This window comes from Schistocerca serialis, chromosome 2, assembly GCF_023864345.2.
Source record: "Schistocerca serialis cubense isolate TAMUIC-IGC-003099 chromosome 2, iqSchSeri2.2, whole genome shotgun sequence".
NCBI classification, from domain to species: domain Eukaryota; kingdom Metazoa; phylum Arthropoda; class Insecta; order Orthoptera; family Acrididae; genus Schistocerca; species Schistocerca serialis.
The window spans coordinates 226,288,753-226,308,805 of record NC_064639.1 but is presented as its reverse complement, the minus strand read 5'-3'; the positions used below and the strand labels follow the sequence as shown (position 1 = coordinate 226,308,805).

The 20,053-nt window shown below is 40.0% G+C and overlaps 1 protein-coding gene across 1 annotated transcript in view; it reads left to right on the top strand.

Moving 5' to 3' along the window:
• The first annotated feature begins 1,197 nt into the window (after positions 1-1,197).
• The window catches only part of LOC126456976 (N6-adenosine-methyltransferase non-catalytic subunit), a 68,309-nt gene continuing 49,453 nt past the window's right edge, over positions 1,198-20,053 (top strand). The window contains exons 1-2 of the mRNA XM_050092920.1: positions 1,198-1,393; positions 1,801-1,977. Of these exons, the coding sequence (XP_049948877.1) occupies positions 1,328-1,393; positions 1,801-1,977 (243 nt within the window). The 5' untranslated portion in view covers positions 1,198-1,327. The remainder of the gene's footprint in view (positions 1,394-1,800; positions 1,978-20,053) is intronic.

The following is a 20,053-nucleotide window of genomic DNA, read 5'->3' as shown; positions in this document are numbered from 1 at the left end:
GTTTGGATACAGTAGGAATTCAAATTGGTTCGTTAATTTCAAGTTGTTTTCATTCGTCTCTAAACCAAAAACTATTGATACTTCGGCGTGGGGGGGGGGGGGGAGGGGGAGTTATTGGGAACATGGCACTTGCATTAAGTAGCTTTCAGTTCCCATGGGTTTCGCTCTGAAATTTTAAGTTACTGTGCTCTTGACTGACTAGGAGCCCGCCATGGATTTTCGACTGGACAAGGGGTCCGCCAGCTGAAAAGGTTGGGAAGCCCTGCTGTAGACTAACGGTATTCCAGTGGCAAAAGGAAACAAGCAGAGCTATCAAAGGAATATTAAATATGGGACTGAATTATATAGGCCACCCTCATCAGTGATTATTAAATACATTACCACTGTACGCTAAAATTATCTTATTCCAAAAGCAAACAAATATCACCAAGACGTGATGTGTACAGATATGTCTCTACATACAGCAGTAACGTATATTTCGCTTTTAGACTGGGATGAAGATGTGAATGAACCTTTACCAGTGATATAGACGCCTAGGAAACTACGAGTTTTGTGTCATACACCAAGCGCTGACAGAGAATTTATGATATTCGAAGGTTTTTTCTTGGTTTAGACAAACAATTATACAAAATTAAAGTAATCTCTGGGTATAGAGTAATAACTGAATTTAAAATATCTGTATACATCCCAATAGAGTATGGTATGATTTTGCATTAATTTGGCGACAAAAGCTTCAATACCATACTACGTTTCATAATATTTAATGTAAAACGATAATTAACTTGACCACGTACGTTACGACAGAAGTTGACTACTACTACAACGAGGTCAGACACAAGTGTTACAAAACTGCCAATCACACGTTTACTTTGTGTCCGATGAAAGTTCTTAAGCACACCTGAAATGTAATTCGCACCATATTTTTCCCTTCAGTAGCAGTGAGCCATTTTAGTGTACCCCGTGATTTGTTTAGTCCATATAGATAACTGTGGGATCATAATGAGGGAAAGTGCACGAATATGCAATCCTATTGCACTCGTACTTAGAGTTTCGAGTCAGCCGTTCGTCGGTCGTTGCAGCCAAAAACGTGTGCAGGAGCTAGTCACATGACGCTGGATTCCCAAACGTCAACGCAGTCAGGCGTTTTACTGTCGCGAGAGACTATCAAGAGAGACGAAACGCGGGAAGTTATCTTTGTATACATGTCGCTACCAGAGTCGATCCTTAAATGTCGAATTGCATACACTTTGCCATGACGCTAGATACAGTATTATCGTAGATTATGTTTTGTTTACATTTGTGAGCCAGCGGTAACAACAAGCAGAAAATGACTGATGTGCTGAGAGAAAGGAGAGAACGGTCCCAAAAACGGAAACAGTTGCTGGCGCAGACAGTATGTAATATGAGAATTTTACGTTATTGTATGCAATACGGAACAATATTTTATTGTAAGCGGAACGCAAAATCTCTTGACATGCGAGTATAGTACTAGCAGAACATCGAGAAATTACTGTATTTACGATATTGCCTTTAATTCTTTGAAGTATACGTGATAAGTAACAAGAATAAAAATATCAATTGTGTTCATTCTGTAAAAGTAGTTTTGTGTGCCTGTGTGGTGTCATTTGCTTAGTTCAATATGTATAGTATACTGCTGTATTTTCCCTTGTAATTAGTTATTTAACATGTGTTGCTGGTGGGAAACATATTTTTAACACTCAAGAACGCTAATACCTTATAGTTTGCAACTGAGAAATTGAGGCCAATCGTTTTTGAAAAGTGTTTTCATTATCTCCTTAGTTTGGTGTATCGAATGTAGACGAACTCCGACAAGCCCTTGGTACTTCAATTGAACCTAAACCAAAGAAAGTTCCTAAGGAGGAAAAGCAGGTAGAGGAAAACGTTCAGGAAAAAGTAGTTACAGAAGACTCAACAACAGATGAACTGGTATACACCGATTCATCAACATTCCTGAAGGTAGGTAAAACCAGCTATAAAATAGATTAAGAATGTGATTTCACTTTCATACTGATCACAAGTTTCTTACACAACACACATATTGTGATTGTCATGCTGTACTTTATTGTTTCGAGTGAGCTTGTTGTATACCACAACTTCTTATATTTATGTAGAGTGATAAGTATTCACCTGCAGGAACACTGGAACATCAGTTTTCTTCATGCACTTTAGGAGACACTATTGTGGCTTGCATATGATGTAGTATAAGATACAGTGATGGGCTAGAGCCAGGTTCAATCATAAGTAATTTGTCAAACTTAAGATGATTCATACCGTACGCCAGTGCCCAACTTGATAACATTTCTATCTGACTAGTGAACAAGGGGAGCCATTGATAATTTCTTTGAAGAATGATTTTTTATGTAGGCGGTGTTTGTGATGTTTACCTTTCTGTGTTTCAGTTGTAGATTTTGTTTGTGTATTTTCTTTGCAATATAGTGTATAGTTCTTGTGGGTGATCACTTGAATGTTGACCCGTATATAGCTAGTGGAGGTAGTGACACATTAAGGAGAGAAGCACAGTGGTTTGGATCATGTTTTATACTAAACCAATGTAGTTCTAGTGGATATGATAACTGACGTGAAGATCATGGTACTGCCCAACATAATGATTAGTTCCACCACCTTCAGATAAGGCACTGATGATGAATCTCACTAAACTGATGCAAAGTCTCAGTGTAGCTAAAAGACTTGGGGGCATGTGGTGAAAGCTCTCACTGTTTCTCCTAATGGAGGACATACATGAGTAATGTCGTGTGGTGAATGATGGCAAGGCAGTATATTTGTAGTAAAAAAAAAAAAAAAAAATTGGGATTAGAGAAGTGGCCGATTCCACCCGTCTGCTATGACCCATGAAATCATCAATATGAGGAAATGGCTATTCTAAGCATCTCCAATATGGCACCTATGACGTCACTACATACACATGGTAACAAACATGTAAATACGACAATAAAATCTCCCTCCAAAAATACAATTGAACTAATGGGGCAACCACTTGAAATTGGGGGTGGAGGACAAACTAAATATAATAGTAGAAAAAACGCACCATGATCCCAAAACACAAAATGACAAACAAAAAAAATCTTTACAACATCCCACTATACCAACAAAAATCTGCAGGAATCGGACACTTCCCTTGACCTATGTAGGCCTAGGTCAACCACAGGAGACAATACCAAAATAGCAATACCTACAACTAAAACTACAAAAATTGGAATCGGACATTTTCCTTGACCTGTATAGGTCAACCACAGTCGACGATACCAAAATAACAATACCTACAACTAAAACTATGAAAATTGGAATCGCACATACGTCAACCACAGATGATGGTACCAAAACACCAACACCTTCAACTACGAAGATGGGAATCGGTCATTTCTGGTGACCTATATAGGTCAACTACAACTATTGATACCGAGAAACCACAACTACGAAAAATAAAACCAAAACCACAACTTCAAAAATCCATAAATCAAACATCCCTACATAGATTAAAACACATTCAATAAACTATAAATACACAAAACATCACAACTCGAGAAGACTAGGGTGGGGAAAAAAATCCTATTACTTACCGCCAACAAATTCTGGCACTGCAAACTAGGTCGGCCAGAGCCCCCTCAACCTCACCGCCCCCCCTCCCACACAAATCAAACGTCTTACCACACTACAAACAACAAACCAATAAAACTTAATGAAAATGCCAAACACATAAACAAAAAAAATTGGTAACTCATTGAAAAAACATCTTATCACACACACACACACACACACACACACACACACACACACACACCAGAGGGCCTCATGAACCATGACATCTACAAAAACAATCAACTCATAAACACCGTGCCATTATGACGTCACACACCACAACACCCTTACGTCACGGGTCAAAGTAGACGGTTGGAATCTGACACTTCCATTGACCCAAAAAATTGCGTGCAGGAACTTAGTGCCAGCTTTCTCTAAACAGCACTGTGTTTATGCACTTTAAAATGGGGTTCCTTGCTCTGCTTAAAGGAAACCCTTGTCTTTGTTAATAATATTATCCACCAAAATAATTTCAATTGATCCTGTGAGGGTACAATACCAGTAACAGCAGCAGCTCTCTGATCCTCATCCTAGTTTATACTGTATCTGTTGGTTGAGCGGCGATGTGCCCTGTAGATTTCTTGTTCATGATTACAGTGCTTCTCTCACCTGTCATTGAATAAGTAAATAGTTTGGTTCAAATGGCTCTGAGCACTATGGGACTTAACATCTATGGTCATCAGTCCCCTAGAATTTAGAACTACTTAAACCTAACTAACCTAAGGACAGCACACAACACCCAGTCTTCTCGAGGCAGAGAAAATCCCTGACCCCGCCGGGATAAATAGTTTGGTTGGTGTAACTTTTTCCATAGTGAAACTTACTTAAAGTATACATTAGGCTTCCATAGGCCCAAATTTATTTACAGCTATAACCTTGCCTGGAAGAGATACTGTACTCCTGTTAAAATTATGCCAATTTTTGAGAATGCTCTCGTATCATAAGGTATGAACATGTCAGTCTGCTTTCATCTTCATATAGCTACTTACATTTCAAGTTCAATACTTTTCTCAGTCAAGAGGAAAAATACAAACTCCTGCCTTTTATAAGATCTTTGTCAATCCTTGTAGAATCACTCAGTGTGTTCCATCAATCTGAAGTTAGTTTCATGCCTGTGGCCCAGTGTGTCAAAGTGATCCTCTGCTTTCTGTTATCAAGGTAAGGCTTCATCCATTCACCAGGAATGCTCTTAATGTCAAAACACTTTAGCTGCCAAGTGGTACACGCAATCAGATGGTTTAGCGAAGTCACAAAATGTACCAATAGGACAGTGTTTCTCATTTCGTTCTGCCAGAACTTCATTTATGAGCTCTTTTATTGCTTTCTATGTTGTAAATTCTTTATGGAAGCCAACTGAGATGCGTTCAACGAGTTCTAAATATACAATAAAACTAGGTGTTGTCCTTTATAGTTATCAGCTCATCACAGTCTGAACTTGTCAGATTCACTTTACTCAGCAGCCTTTTTCATTCTTCACACATAGTTGGTTACACAGCACCTCCGTATCTGGCATCTGTTACGTTCATTTAATCATGTGCTTCCTGTTTCACTTGGTCATACCCATTCTTGTGGTGTGTATATAGTTAGATGATAATTTATAAGATATTCTGAAAGAAATTTAAATATCCATCAGTTATGTTTGTGCGATTGCTCAACTACACTACCAGTAGATTCCTCTCATCCTCAGATCAGAATAGCCCAGCATCCTGTTTTAACCTTCTACAATCTCTCTCTCTCTTTCCTCGCCAAAGAAGGAACTACTAGTTTCAAAAGGTAGGATTGTGTATGTACTTTTATGTGTGTTAATGAACAGTATTAACATTTCTCAAGGCAAGTACTGGCCCAGGAATGATTTAAAGCCCAAGAGAAGCAAGCCACAGCTTGTGGTGGCAGGCTTACTTGTAAGCTTTCTTTACAGGATCTATCAGAATTAGCAGTGGCTGCTTGGGATGCCGAGCTTAGAGTGGCACCAAATTACAAGATTTGTATACAGTTCACATCATAATTACAAGTGAAAACTGACATGGGTGAAAGTGTACGAGGGAAAAGGGGGGCAGGGGTGGCAGCAGCAAATGCTAAGTCACTTGTACTGGCCTGCATTTCTGTCTCATAATTTTATAATTCACACATTCTGCATCTTGTATGTATATAATTTTTTATCTTTAGTGTTAAATTAACTGGAGTTGAATTTTTTGCACATTTCACCAGTTTGTTTGTTATTTTAGAAATGGTTTGACATGATACAGTGTTGCAGTGCCTATGTTATTCCAAATTATGAAGCAGTGTTCCTTCGGGCCTGCATACATGCATATCTGAAGAAAAAGACACTGCAGCTGTTATAAAATACGAGAAATGTATTCACAGTTGCAAATATGGACAACCATCAGCTGTACAATGGATTGACGACAATGAAAATTTGTTCTGGACCGGGACCCTAACCTGGATTTCCCACTTATCACGAGCCGTCACCTATGTTTGGCTAGGCATGGCTAGGATGCATGCATGTCCAAAGGAATAAGCATGCTGTTGATGACACATGGAAGTTTGGGTCTGGCTGTGAGTTGTGCCTTGCCTGGCACAAATTTTTATTGTTGTCAATCCATTATACAACTGATGGTTGTCCTTATTCGCAACTGCAAATACATTTCTTGTTTTAGCATGAGTTACTCTCAACTAGTCTTTCTCATATTTCCAACATTCTCTGGGCACACGATCGACAGCTTTGTTATCTAACATCGCAAACAAAATTCAATTTTAAGTATAGCTGTAGCTCCTATGAACATTAAGTTTTTGGCTCATCAGGCTGTAATTTTAAAGTATGCAAAACTATGGAAATTATTAATGAGATTTTGTAAATGTCAAAAATGAGCATTCCAAGATGTGTAGAGAATACTACATGTCTGCTTCAGTGTAAATATCTCCAATATTTAGACTGTGTATGAAATTGTGCAGTCAGTGCAACAAGTTCAGAAGTAGTCTTGGTAATACAGGACATAAGAAGACTAACAACTCACCTAGTATTTAGCTAGTAAGAATCTGATTCTACAGTGGTCAGAAGTCAAACAGCCTTGACTTAGAGGTACCAGAATCAGGGATCAGTAGATCTACACTGGAGGAGGATTCTCATGTGAAGTTCTAGGTATCCAGATTGATGATAACTGAGGTGTTACTAACATGTGGATGTTGTTATTGTCGTCTTCTGGCTGAAGAGTGGTTTGATGTGGCTCTGCACAGTTGTCTATCCAGTGTAAGCCTCTTTGTCTCCGAATAACTACTGCAACCTACACTCATGTGACCCTGATTACTGTATTCATCCGTTGGTCTCCTCCTACAATTTCCCCCCTCACCCTCCTTCAAATGTGCACACTCACCGATACCATATTGATGATTCCTTCATGTCTTAGAATGTGTCCTAACAAATGACCTCTTCTTTTAGTCCAGTTGTGCCACAAATTTGTTTTCTCCCTCCACACTTCGATTCAGTAACTTCACATTAGTTATGAGATCCACCCATCTAATCTTCAGCTTCTTCTATAGCACTATGTCATAAGTTTCTTTTCTCTTCTTGTCTGAAGTGCTTATCATCCATGTTTAATTTCTGTAAAAAGCTAAACTCCAGACAAATACCTCTAGAAAAGACTTCCGAAAATGTATATTAATTTATATTTGATTTTAACAAATTGTGCTTTCAAGAAGTGCTTTCCTTGCTAAACTAGTTGGCATTGTAAGACCTCTTTACCTCAGCCATCATCCGGTATTTTGCTGTTGAAGTAGCAAAACTCATCTACTACTTTTAATATGTCATTTCCTAATCTAATTACTTCATTATTGCCTGATTTAATTCAGCTACATTCCATTACCCTCATTTTACTATTATTGATGCTCATCTTATAACTTCAAGGTACTTTAACTGCTCTTCCAAGTCTTTTGCTGTAACTGATAGAATTGCAATTTCATTAGCAAATCGTAGGCTTTTCTTTCTTCTCTCTGAACTCCAAATTTTTCTTTGGTTTCCCATAATGCTTGCTTAATGTACAGACTTAATAACATTGAGGATAAGCTATAGCCCTATCTCACTCCCTTCGCAATCACTTCTTCCCTTTCATGTCCTTGATGCTATAACTGCAGTCTATTTTCTGTACAAGTTGTAAATAACCTTTGCTCCCTGTATTTTACTCCTGCTACCTTCAGAATTTCATATCATATATTCCAGTCGACATTATCAAGTTTTCTCTAAATCTAAAAATGCTATAGATTTAGGTTTGCTTTTTGTTAACCTGACTTTTAAGATAAGTCGTAGGGCCAGTATTGCTTTACATATTCCTACATTTCTCCAGAAACCAAACTGGTCTTTCCGAATGCTGGCTTCTACCAGTTTTTCCATTCAGCATGTGTCTAACTTAAGCTAAAAGTTTGGTTCTATCTGTATTGCACTTAAAAATCTCTCTTATTTTGTCTGAAGTATACATTTACTCAGCACCATCCTGTAGCAAGCAGTAGCACTTGCCATGTCTGTAGCATTCGATAAGTCACATACCCTCCTGGGTCAAGCTAAATGACGAATACTTCAGGGAGCACAGCATTCATTTGCTGGGTATGGGCTTGGTGAACATGGGTTTCCTGAGCTGGGGATTGATAACCACTGACAAATCTCTGTAATTGAAACTCTGGGTGTACTTCGGTGACCACTGTACAGCCTAGAGGTGAAATATTGTGTTTGTCAGATACTGGGAATCTTGGCTTAGCCATCCAGTTCATGAGGATGCTGAAAGTCTGTATAAAAACAAAGTGCTGATGGGATGCATGGCTTTTGAGGTGGAGCAGTCGTTAGTGGGGAGCCCCTGTGGAAACTGCCACACCTCAGCTGTATGAGGTTTACTCAGGCAAGTGGGACTCTGCCTGTGTGCACTCTTAGTTCTCTAGGTGCTTGTGGGACCTAGATGGGCCCCTCAAACTTAAACATAACACCACCCAGTGGAATGGGTGGTTCTACTGGTGGGTATCAACACCCTCCGTAACAAGAATGCTTGTGTGGCCAGTTCTCCTGATTCCGGAATTATTCAGAATGCTTCAGTTTTTAGTAACATAATGCATGCTGCTGGTCAGAAAGTGTTTTAAACAGTCAAAAGTAAAGAGGGTAGCTTTGAGAAAGTTTCACCTTTCTACATCCAAAAGGGCTTAGAGAGCGTTGTTGGCAATTTAAAATCTGCCAAGCAATTGCGCAATGGGACACCTGTGGTCGGAACTTCTAGTTCACAACCAGCAATGAATCTCCAAGAAACTAGATGCCTTGGGGAATATGCCATTGAAACAGAACTACACAACACCTTGAACTATAGCAAAAGTGTTTTGTCATTCAGGTATCTTGTAGATATTTGCAAAGAGGAACTGAAATCTGATTGACACATTGTGGACATGCAGTACATAATGCAAAGGGTGGATAGCAATCTAGTGAACTCACTGTCATTTGTCCTTGCTTTCAGTAGCATAAAGCTTCCAGAATATGTCACAGCAAGTTTCTTTCACTTAAATGTGCAGCATTATGTCCCCAACACAGTATGCTGTTTTAATTTCCACCCCTTTGGGCACACTACTCTCAGGTGCAAGTGAGAAGCCACCATGGGGAAAATATGGTAGGACCACCTACGAAGGAGTCGGTTGTCTGTCCATCTGCTTTGAAGGGTGTTAATTGCTTTGGGGCCCACACTGTCTGGAGTAAGGACTGCAGCGTCTATGAGGAATGGAAGGTACAGGAGCTGAAAACAATGAAGCATATCCCACACGGCGGGGTCAAAAAAATCTATAAAGTCATGAAGCCTACCATATTCACAACTTCTTGTCACTGTCTCAAAAATCCTATTCCAAAATCTGATGTTGCTACACAGTGGATATTGCTAATGTAAGCACTCTCGCCCCCAGCCCCCCATCTCCTCCTTCGAGAAAGTCAGAGAAAGTCACAGCTGACAACATTGCACAGCTCCCAGCACCACCAAAGCGAGAGTCTGGTAAACAGTGTGGCACCGCAACTGCCACTGCAATGGTCATTGCTGTAAAGCCTTCCCTGCCTAAAAAAGTAAATGGGAGGCTCCAGCCACAGGCGAAGAAAGGTAGTAAACTGTCAGACCATGTCAACATCATTCTGTCTGGCGCTTCTCAAGATTCGTCTTCAGAGCCACGGAATCTGAAGTCTACCTGCAGTAACCTCTTGCTCTAAGACTGTGTCTCCATTCATTGCAGGCTTCCCATCCTTGTGAAGAGACAGGGTGAAAGACCAACTAATGTGATAAATGACTCCCATACTACAGTGGCACATGAGTGGGTGCAGGACGCATGTGGAGGAACTGAACGCCCCTGTGCTTGTATTTGCAAGAAACACATTTAAATTTAAATTGCTGATGCTCCTGTGCTATGGGGCTATACACTCTGTCACAAGGATGATCTGGGGGGGGGGGGGGGGGGGGGGGGAGAGCCTAGGAAAGGTTGCTGTCATCAATAACACTCACCACTCCCTTGCTCTATCCCTGATTTCTGACCTGCAGGCTATTACCGTTAATAGTTCATTGGGTCACTGGATTACTATTTGCCCTTTGTATTTACCACCACAGGCAGCAATAATTGCAAGGCTGTCAAGGGTCTATTAGAGCAACACCCCCGGTCATTTCTCCTACTGGTAGACTTCAGTGCCCATAATGTATTATGTGGCTCCCACATTACTTGCCCTAGGGGTCAAGTTTTAGAGAGCCTCATGATTTCATATAAGCTGTGCATCCTAAACACAGGCAATCCTACTCATTTCAACACTGCTTGTGTGTCGTCTTCAGCCATCAACCGCTCGTTCTGCTTCCCAGCCATCACAGGTGGTTCGATGAACCCTCTGCCAGGCACTTGAATGTAATTTGCAGAGTATCCATGTAGATGTAAATTTGGGTTAGTAGGAAGTTACTGAAGACCTTCATTCCAGTGACCACTTTCCTCTCAGGATTCACCTACTGGATGCAGCACTCCCTGAAAGGAAGACATCAAAATGGATGGTCAGCAGAGCAAATAGGCACTGTTCGGGCAGCTGGCTGTGTCTGAACACTGAGGCAGTGTTCAGGAATGGGTGGAACACATCACATGAGTGATCCGTCATGTTGCTGATTTATTCATCCCAAAGTCCTCAGGTTACCTTCGGAGGCAACCTGTACCTTGGTGGACTGATGAGTGGACTCTGCAGTGGTGTAAGTTACCCCCCCCCCCCCCCCCACCCCCCCCCCCCACATAGGTGGACAACCTTGCAGCCTTTCAAATAAAGCGAGTGAAGGATTGGCAAATAATCAATGAGAGGCAAGACAATGTCGTGGCAAATGTTCCCAGGCTCCCTACACCACTCTGCTTGTCCTATGAAAGTATAGGAAGCCATCAGGAGGGTTTCTGGTAAATGGAGTCAGTTATCTATAGCAACAGTGCTGAAGCAGGGGTTTCTCCAAACAAAGTCTGGAGACATTGGCTAGACAGTGGCAGATGATTTTGTGATGATTACTTCCACTGCCAGAGACCAAATCAGATATAGCATGCTGCAGAACTTGAAATCAGTGTCACAGATAGTCCTCTTACAATGTTTTAATTTGATATGGCAGACAGGCCACTTTCCCAACTTGTGAAGGGAAGAGGGTGGCAATTTTGATGCCTTTCCTCAGATCAGGAAAGGACTGGATGTGCCCCAGTAGTTGTCAGAGCGTTGCCTTAACAAGCTTTTAAGGAAAGACCTTGGAGAGAATGGTTAACAGTCGTCTGTTCTGGTTGTTGGAGATGAAGTATCCCCTTAGTTGCTCTCAGTTGGATTCAGGAAATATTTATCTACTGTCGACAGACTGACCCTGTAAGAGATGGCTATCCAGCAGGCTTTCCTACATAAACATCGCTGTATAGGTATATTCTTTGACATCAGTAAGGCATATGTCCCTACTTGAAGACACAACATTCTAGGGCAGCTCAACCAGTGGGTCTTCTAAGACCACCTCCCATCTTCATTCGTTCCTTCGTATCAAAGTGTTCCTTTCAGCACCAAGTTGATGTGCTGTTGAATAGTTTTCAGTAGAGAATGATTTCCCCAGAAAAGCATTTTAAGTATTACCCTCTTTGTCACAGCCATCAACAGCATAACATGTGTGGTATGGAGTCCTGTACAGTCTCCTTATTTGTGGACAATTCTGCAGTTTTCTGCTATCCTTCAGCAAGGCAACAGCATCTCATCAGTTGCAACTGTGAAGTGGTTAGAGGAGTGGTGTGTGTGTGTGTGTGTGTGTGTGTGTGTGTGTGTGTGTGTGTTTTTGATGCGTCATTTTATGACATCTCTGTGGCTGTATTAATGGATGGGCCTAAACAGAATGACTCATTTGGTTGCACTGTCGTTTTTCCTTATTGTGTCCTCAACATCTGGTTGCCTCAAAAGTTTACTATCTTCGACATGAAACTATAAGTGGTCTTGCACAGGAACTGGAGCAGATGAGATGTGCTGCAAGTGTTGAATTCGTCTGTTCCAACTCCCGGAGTGCCTGTCACTCTCTGAAGCTCTTGTAACCAGCAGATAAAGAAGTTCAGAATTTCAGGATGCCCTCCTCCACCTACAAAGGCTGGGGATGGAGGTGTCTTTCTGTTGGGTGCCAGGATTTGTGGGTATTATGGTGAATGAAAGGGCAGATGTAACAGTCAAGGATGCATGTCATGATTCTCAGATGTTTCAGTGTGTCATCCTGTACATCCCATCACTTCGCTGTTAAGGTACAGAGTCATGCATCAATGAGAAGAGTGGCTGGAAGTGACAGGCAGTAAGCTGCATCTGGTAAAGTTCACAATTTGGCCGTGGCATAGCTTCTTCCAGCCACACAGGCGGAATGAGTTCCTTCTCACTCATCTTTACATAGGACATATCGCATGACGCATGGCTTCCTCTTGTGGGGAGAAGGGCCTCCAATGTGTGGTGTTTGTTGTGTACAGGTCACAGTGCACGGCATTTTAAAGGACAATGTTTCATTTCTAGACCAGAGGCTTTGTGTATTGTTCGAATTGTCCTCTAAAGTTACAGTTATAAGTTTTTAATGTGTTTTCAGCATGGTTGGCTCATCCATGTTTTTGTAAGTGGTCAGCCTGTCACATTTCCCCGTTTATTTATTTTAGCTCTTTCCTTGCTTTACTTGTGGTTTCATTACAGTTTTAGCGACTTCATGTTATCTTAGCGAATGTGAGGTAGTGTGCTTATCAGTGTGACTGTGGGTGCGGTTCTGCAGGTTTACTCTTCATTATTTGTGAAATGTTTAGCCATTTTAACCACAGTCATTCCTGTTAATTTTTGCAAGGCACTGCTAACCCTGCTGTTGAGTGCCTGTACACTATAAACTCTCTCTCTCTCTCTCTCTCTCTCTCTCTCTCTCTCTCTCTCTGTCCTATAGCATAACCTTCTGTGGCAATGCAGCTGAAGCCGTAAAAGTATTTATTCTACAAAAGTACGCAATAAGAGTATTGGCTCATTCGTTGACACATTTGTCCTCTATTTTAACTGACAATCAAACGAATGTGTTATGACTTTTAAGGTTTTGTGTATTGTCCGAATTGTTCTCTAAAGTTACAGTGACAAGTTTTTAATGTGTTTTAATGTGTGTTGACAACTGGACTTTTCCATAAGCCTCTCAAGGGATCTAGATATTCTTGCACCTAGAAGTGAATGCATATACTCCCTAATAGTATTTCTGGTTAGCGACACATGTAATTTAGGATGAAATCGGCAATTCAGTATGACAATACTAAAAGAAAAAATAATGTGCCTTCCTATCTAGGATTATGAATGGAGTTATGGAGTTTTATGTTCTGGTGCAAAGGTCTGTTACATGAATTGTGCATAACTGTAATGTTATGAATATAATAGGGAAACATTCCACGCGTGAAAAATATATTTAAAAACAAAGATGATGTGACTTACCATACGAAAGCGCTGGCAGGTCGATAGAAACACAAACAGTCACATACATACACACACACAAAATTCTAGCTTTCGCAACCAACGGTTCCTTCATCAGGAAAGAGGGAAGGAGAGGGAAAGACGAAAGGATGTGGGTTTTAAAGGAGAGGGTAAGGAGTCATTCCAATCCCGGGAGCGGAAAGACTTACCTTGGGGGGAAAAAAGGACGGGTATATACTCGCGCGCGCGCACACACACACACACACACACACACACACACACACACACACACACACACACACACACACACACATATCCATCCACACCTGTAATGTGTGGATGGATATGTGTGTGTGTGTGCGCGAGTGTATACCCGTCCTTTTTTCCCCCCAAGGTAAGTCTTTCCGCTCCCGGGATTGGAATGACTCCTTACCCTCTCCTTTAAAACCCACATTCTTTCGTCTTTCCCTCTCCTTCCCTCTTTCCTGACGAAGCAACCGTTCGTTGCGAAAGCTAGAATTTTGTGTGTATGTATGTGTCTGTTTGTGTTTCTATCGACCTGCCAGCGCTTTCGTATGGTAAGTCACATCATCTTTGTTTTTAAATATATAACTGTAATGTTAGTATGAAACAGGTCTTGACTTTGTCAGTATACACAGTAGTAGTCTGCATGTAGTTACATAAATGCTTTGTGTGAAGTATTAAATGAAAACTGCAGTTGAATAGTGTAAGAGGAAGGGGTGTGGTTCTTTTTCCAAAGTAACAAGTGACTGCTCTGTCTTTTAATATACATGTATAAAGTAATCTGGAAGCACAATCTAGAGTAGATGAGCAACAGTCATAATTTGTTGTTAGTATTTATCAGAAGTAAGTGGTAGTTAATGTATAACTTTCCCTGTAAACTCTTCTTGATGATGGAATTTAATTAACACAGCATATTAATGTGAATGAATGAATAAATGTGCAAACTAAAGCCAGAAAGAAAAGGGTTAAGAAGACCAAGAAGGTTTATTCTAGGCAGTAATGATAAGAATAGAATGTCGGAATTAGTGGAGAACTCTTTGAGATATAAACACAAAGTAACTATTATTTGTAAGCCAAGTGCAGTGATGTCGCATATGTGCCAAACCCATTAATAATGATGGCAACCCTGCATTTATATGTTCCAAAAAAGAAAAAAAAAGAAAAGAATAAAAAGAAGTTGGGTGGTGCAGGTTACTGATATTCGACTTTTGATTACTTCTCACAATCAGGTTTCCAATTAGTATTGAAAAACATAGGGCAACAGCTTTGACAATCACCTTTAGTAATTTAGATATAAAATAATAATCAATAGGATTTATAAAATAATAGTCGGTAGGATTGTCTCATCTTGATAGTTAGATGTTAATAATGAAATAAGGTGGCCAGTTGGGTTCAAATACGAGGTGCATTCAAGTTCTAAGGCCTCCAATTTTTTTTCTCAGGACTGGAAAGAGATAGAAACATGCGCATTGTTTTAAAATGAGGCCGTGTTCATTGTCGGTACGTCCCAGAGATGGCAGCACAGTATGGCAGATGGAATTTTACCGCCAGCGGCGAGAATGAGAACTGTTTTAAATAATTAAAATGGCGACGTTTTCGTTACTTGAACAGCGTGCAATCACTCGTTTTCTGAATTTGCGTGGTGTGAAACCAATTGAAATTCATCGACAGTTGAAGGAGACATGTGGTGATGGAGTTACGGATGTGTCGAAAGTGCGTTCGTGGGTGCGACAGTTTAATGAAGGCAGAACATCGTGTGACAACAAACCGAAACAACCTCGGGCTCGCACAAGCCGGTCTGACGACATAATCGAGAAAGTGGAGAGAATTGTTTTGGGGGATCGCCGAATGACTGTTGAACAGATCGCCTCCAGAGTTGGCATTTCTGTGGGTTCTGTGCACACAATCCTGCATGATGACCTGAAAATGCGAAAAGTGTCTTCCAGGTGGGTGTCACGAATGCTGACGGACGACCACATGGCTGCCCGTGTGGCATGTTTCCAAGCAATGTTGACGTGCAACGACAGCATGAATGGGACTTTCTTTTCATCAGTTGTGACAATGGATGAGACGTGGATGCCATTTTTCAATCCAGAAACAAAGTGCCAATCAGCTCAATGGAAGCACACAGATTCACCGCCACCAAAAAAATTTTGGGTAACCGCCAGTGCTGAAAAAATGATGGTGTCCATGTTCTGGGACAGCGAACGTAATCCTTACCCATTGCGTTCCAAAGGGCACTATGGTAACAGGTGCATCCTACGAAAATGTTTTGAAGAACAAATTCCTTCCTGCACTGCAACAAAAACATCCGGGAAGGGCTGCGCGTGTGCTGTTTTACCAAGACAACGCACTCGCACATCGAGCTAACGTTACGTAACAGTTTCTTCGTGATAAGAACTTTGGAGTGATTCCTCATGCTCCCTAATCACCTGACCTGGCACCTAGTGACTTTTGGCTTTTTCCAACAATGAAAGACACTCTCCGTGGCCGCACATTCACCAGCCGTGCTGCTATTGCCTCAGCGATTTTCCAGTGGTCAAAACAGACTCCTAAAGAAGCCTTCGCCGCTGCCATGGAATCATGGCATCAGCATTGTGAAAAATGTGTACGTCTGCAGGGCGATTACGTCGAGAAGTAACGCCAGTTTCATCGATTTTGGGTGAGTAGTTAATTAGAAAAAAAGTCGGAGGCCTTAGAACTTGAACGCACCTCGTAATAGAAGAGAAGTGTTATATTACAGAAAAATAAACAATATTTTGATTGTGGTACTTAGAGATAAATTACAAGAATAGTACTGGAAAGAGATTTAGAAAGCAAATTATGTAGAATCAGAATTTAACTTTTTCTTAAACATATTCCTGTGGTTCTAAAAATCAACACAGGGTAAAATTAACAAGAAGCAAAGGCAGGCAGTGGAAAGCAACTGACATTAAGTAATTTTTGCTGGGAAGGCAGAGCTTTACTTGATTCAGATGCCAAGCTGTTGTCAAGAGTTGAAATTCAGTGCTCCGTATTGTTAAATCTTTCAGACTGTTATTATAAAAGTTAAACCATGCACAAGAAATAAAACACTCCAAGAAAAATGTAAAAACGTTTTAGATCTTTATTATACAAGAAGCAAATGAAAGTAGCCATATGAATGAAAGTAACTTCCTAGAAAATAGGCGTGGCAGAAACTGATGACTGATGAGCTTCAATGAGGAGACTTCCTCACAGTGGCAGCAAACACTAGCCGGAGGGTAAAAAACCAAATACAAAAGGATTAGCAGTGCACACACCAGCAACAAAAATTAGTTTAAAAAATGCAGTATTTAAGAGGCTTACAAAATTCATTAGCAGCTAAAAAGCAGTAAGTATGCCCACTAAATTGTATCTGTACCAGTGTAAAATTTTGTGCTGAATTGATAGGAGTACATTTCATTCCTTTTTTATCATTGGAGCATTTCTGCAGTAGTACCAAACATGTCGGGTACATTACATAACATACATATAAAGCAAGAAGGTAAAGTGCACATTCATTGATCAGGGGTGCCACAGAAAACCTAATCAGAATGGTCGATAGGAATAAAATCCAGCACTATTACCACTGCAGTCACCTCACTTGATGCACTTTAATGTTGTTTACTTGTAGTTTCCATTTATGCATGTATCAATGAAATGCTGATAGAATCATCAATCTTCACCACTCTCCTGATCGTGCCCATACACACCATAAGTTGTTGCTAACACCGCTGAATTTTATGTATAAGTTATGATAAGCTTGAAACAACAAAGTGAGAGATATATAACACCAGTCTATCCCACTTTCACTCCACAAAGTTTTCTTCCTCCATCAGGGTCAAGTGCAGCTACTGGTGTATATAGGAGAAAAAAATCCAACAAAATGGCAGCAGGAAACGTTATTATGTAAAGACAAATATTATGAAAATTTTCTGTGGTACCATGATTTGGAATTCAGGTATTCCCTTGAACTGTATGTGCAAGACAAAATCAGGTACCATATTAATTTGTTTTTAAAAATCTGACAACATTTTGATATTCGTTATTCACAATTGCTTGCTGGGTATGAGGATATTTACTCACAGATTTAGATATACTATAGTAATGACCATGTAGAAACTGGAGATAAGTAAACAAAATCTAATTATGGATCAGTTCACTCATTCCATTCTTTTCAAAAGTTTTTGATAAAGCCATCTCTAATGGAAAAATGACTCGTTTCTCTAACATAACTTGTTACTTGACTCTCAATGTTGCTTCCATAATGGATTCTGCACAAGGAAAACCGTATGAAACCTCACAGATAATCCTGATAGTGCTGAGCAAGAAAAAAATATCATGTTGGTGTATACTATGATTTTGCCAGATCCTTTCTCTTAACCTATATAGATGAACTTCCAAAGTTTTAAAGGATGATTCAAAATTGTAATATTTGCTGGCTGAAGGGACAACATGGGGACATGCATGTTTGTGGTCCTGGAGCCATCAGCAGGTGTCCATCGTGTTTGCCGTGGTGCACTGAAAAGTATATTTTTATTATACTTGGTGCAAATTGCATATGATCAAGAGAACTTTGTAAGCTGGGACCAGTTGAATGAGAAAGTACAGTTGCTAAGGAACTGACTTCATATTCTGGATGGAGTTTGCTCTGTTCCACCGATCTGATGTAGGTTTTCCATGATTTTTGTAAATCATTCCTGGCAAATGTCGGGATGATTCCTTTAGCAAGGCCATAGCTAAGCACCTGCCCTATAGTCATAAACATCAATGAAGGAATGGTGTAGCTGTAGCTTTTTACATTGTGAAATAACTGCTTTGCAAGAATTTATTATCCAAACAGTATTGTACATCAGGGTTATGGCCTGTGCAGCATACTTGTAAAAGTGAAACACAGATTAATAAAATTAACAGTTTCATTGTAATTTCTCCATAGATACTAGTAACTAAATACAGCATTAGTGAGGGTAAGAATACTGTGTGAAGTAGACATTGCATATCTTACAGCAGCCTCTTTAGAATCCTTACGCTAACATCCCACTTGGATTTGTTGTTAACAATAAAAATCAATTTCATCCAAATTGTGTTTTGCACCACCATAACACAAGACACAAAAAATAAATAAATAAATAAATAAATTCTTAGGCTTTTCCCCTTTTGTGTAGGCTTCAGACTGGAATTAAGCACTCTGGTGTAAAGGTCTTCAACAAGTGCTTATCTATCAAAAACTAAGAAATTTAGAAACTATGCTAATTCAAAACAAAATTAAAAACATACCTTATTATTCAATTCTTCGTATTATCCACATTCAAGGATTGAGAAATCTTGTTAACTGCATGGCTAGTAGCAATGTCCGTTGTGAATCTGCATGATAAAAAATAGTGGTTCATTGTACACAGGCCTCTGTTGGTACAGCTGCAGATCATTAAAAATGTATTTATGTAATTATTATGATACTAGATTAGTAGCAACTATTTGATATAATTGAGGAAGCAGTGACTTTTTTCATTGTAGCAACTTCCTGCTAATGTACTAGACTCACATTTAGAAGATGTAAGTGTAAATAGTATTAATCAGTGTAGTGATATGTTATTGTCAATACTATATGTAGATTTTTTATGGCATGCTTTGTTTTTAATTAAAATTCCAGTTTCAAAACACTGTAAAAAAAGAACAGCTGTTTAGAATGATGTCAAAAGTGAACAGAATATTATTGAAGAAGTGGGAAATGTCACAGGGAAAAAATTGATGATAATTTTTCCACTAGATAACACTGTAAATATCTTAATGTAATTGGGTTTGGCTCCAAATGACATATGAATCACAAGACGGTGGCAGTGGTGTGAACCAACTGTACTGTGCAAGGAGCATGACTGTGCAAGTTAGACTTTCATCAGTTATGGCACTGTTAGTAAGAGAAACCCCTCCACTGTGGTAAGGTCATACCACATCGGATGGGAAGAATTGGTTCTTAATTGTACTGAAGACAAAAACCATGTAAAAAGCAACAATGCAATCAATTATTAATTGCCGTGAGATGGGTGCAAGACATGTTCAATATGCTGCCTACTATTTTGTGCCAAAAGTTGAAATCAAGAAACGGTTTGTTCCACAACAGATAGGAGTGTCTCAGGGCTCACATTCAGAATGCATTGTCAATGCATGTCTTCATTGCAGCTAAGTTTGTAACTGAAGCACTGAACACAGTATCTTTCATATAACCCCACAACTATAAGACACACAGATTAAGATCAGGTGATCTGGATGGACGGGCTGTAGGGAACTGATGACTGATAATTCTAGCATTTCCAAAATGGCTCTGCAGCATTGGCTGTGCAGTGTGCAGAGGATCACCTCTTGCATAAAAATGATCTTACCCACACATCTATACTGTTGTAGGGTTGGAATGATGTTTGTGTGCAAAAGACTAATAGCGTTTACCAGTGACGGTACAAGTAACAAGACCACAGGACC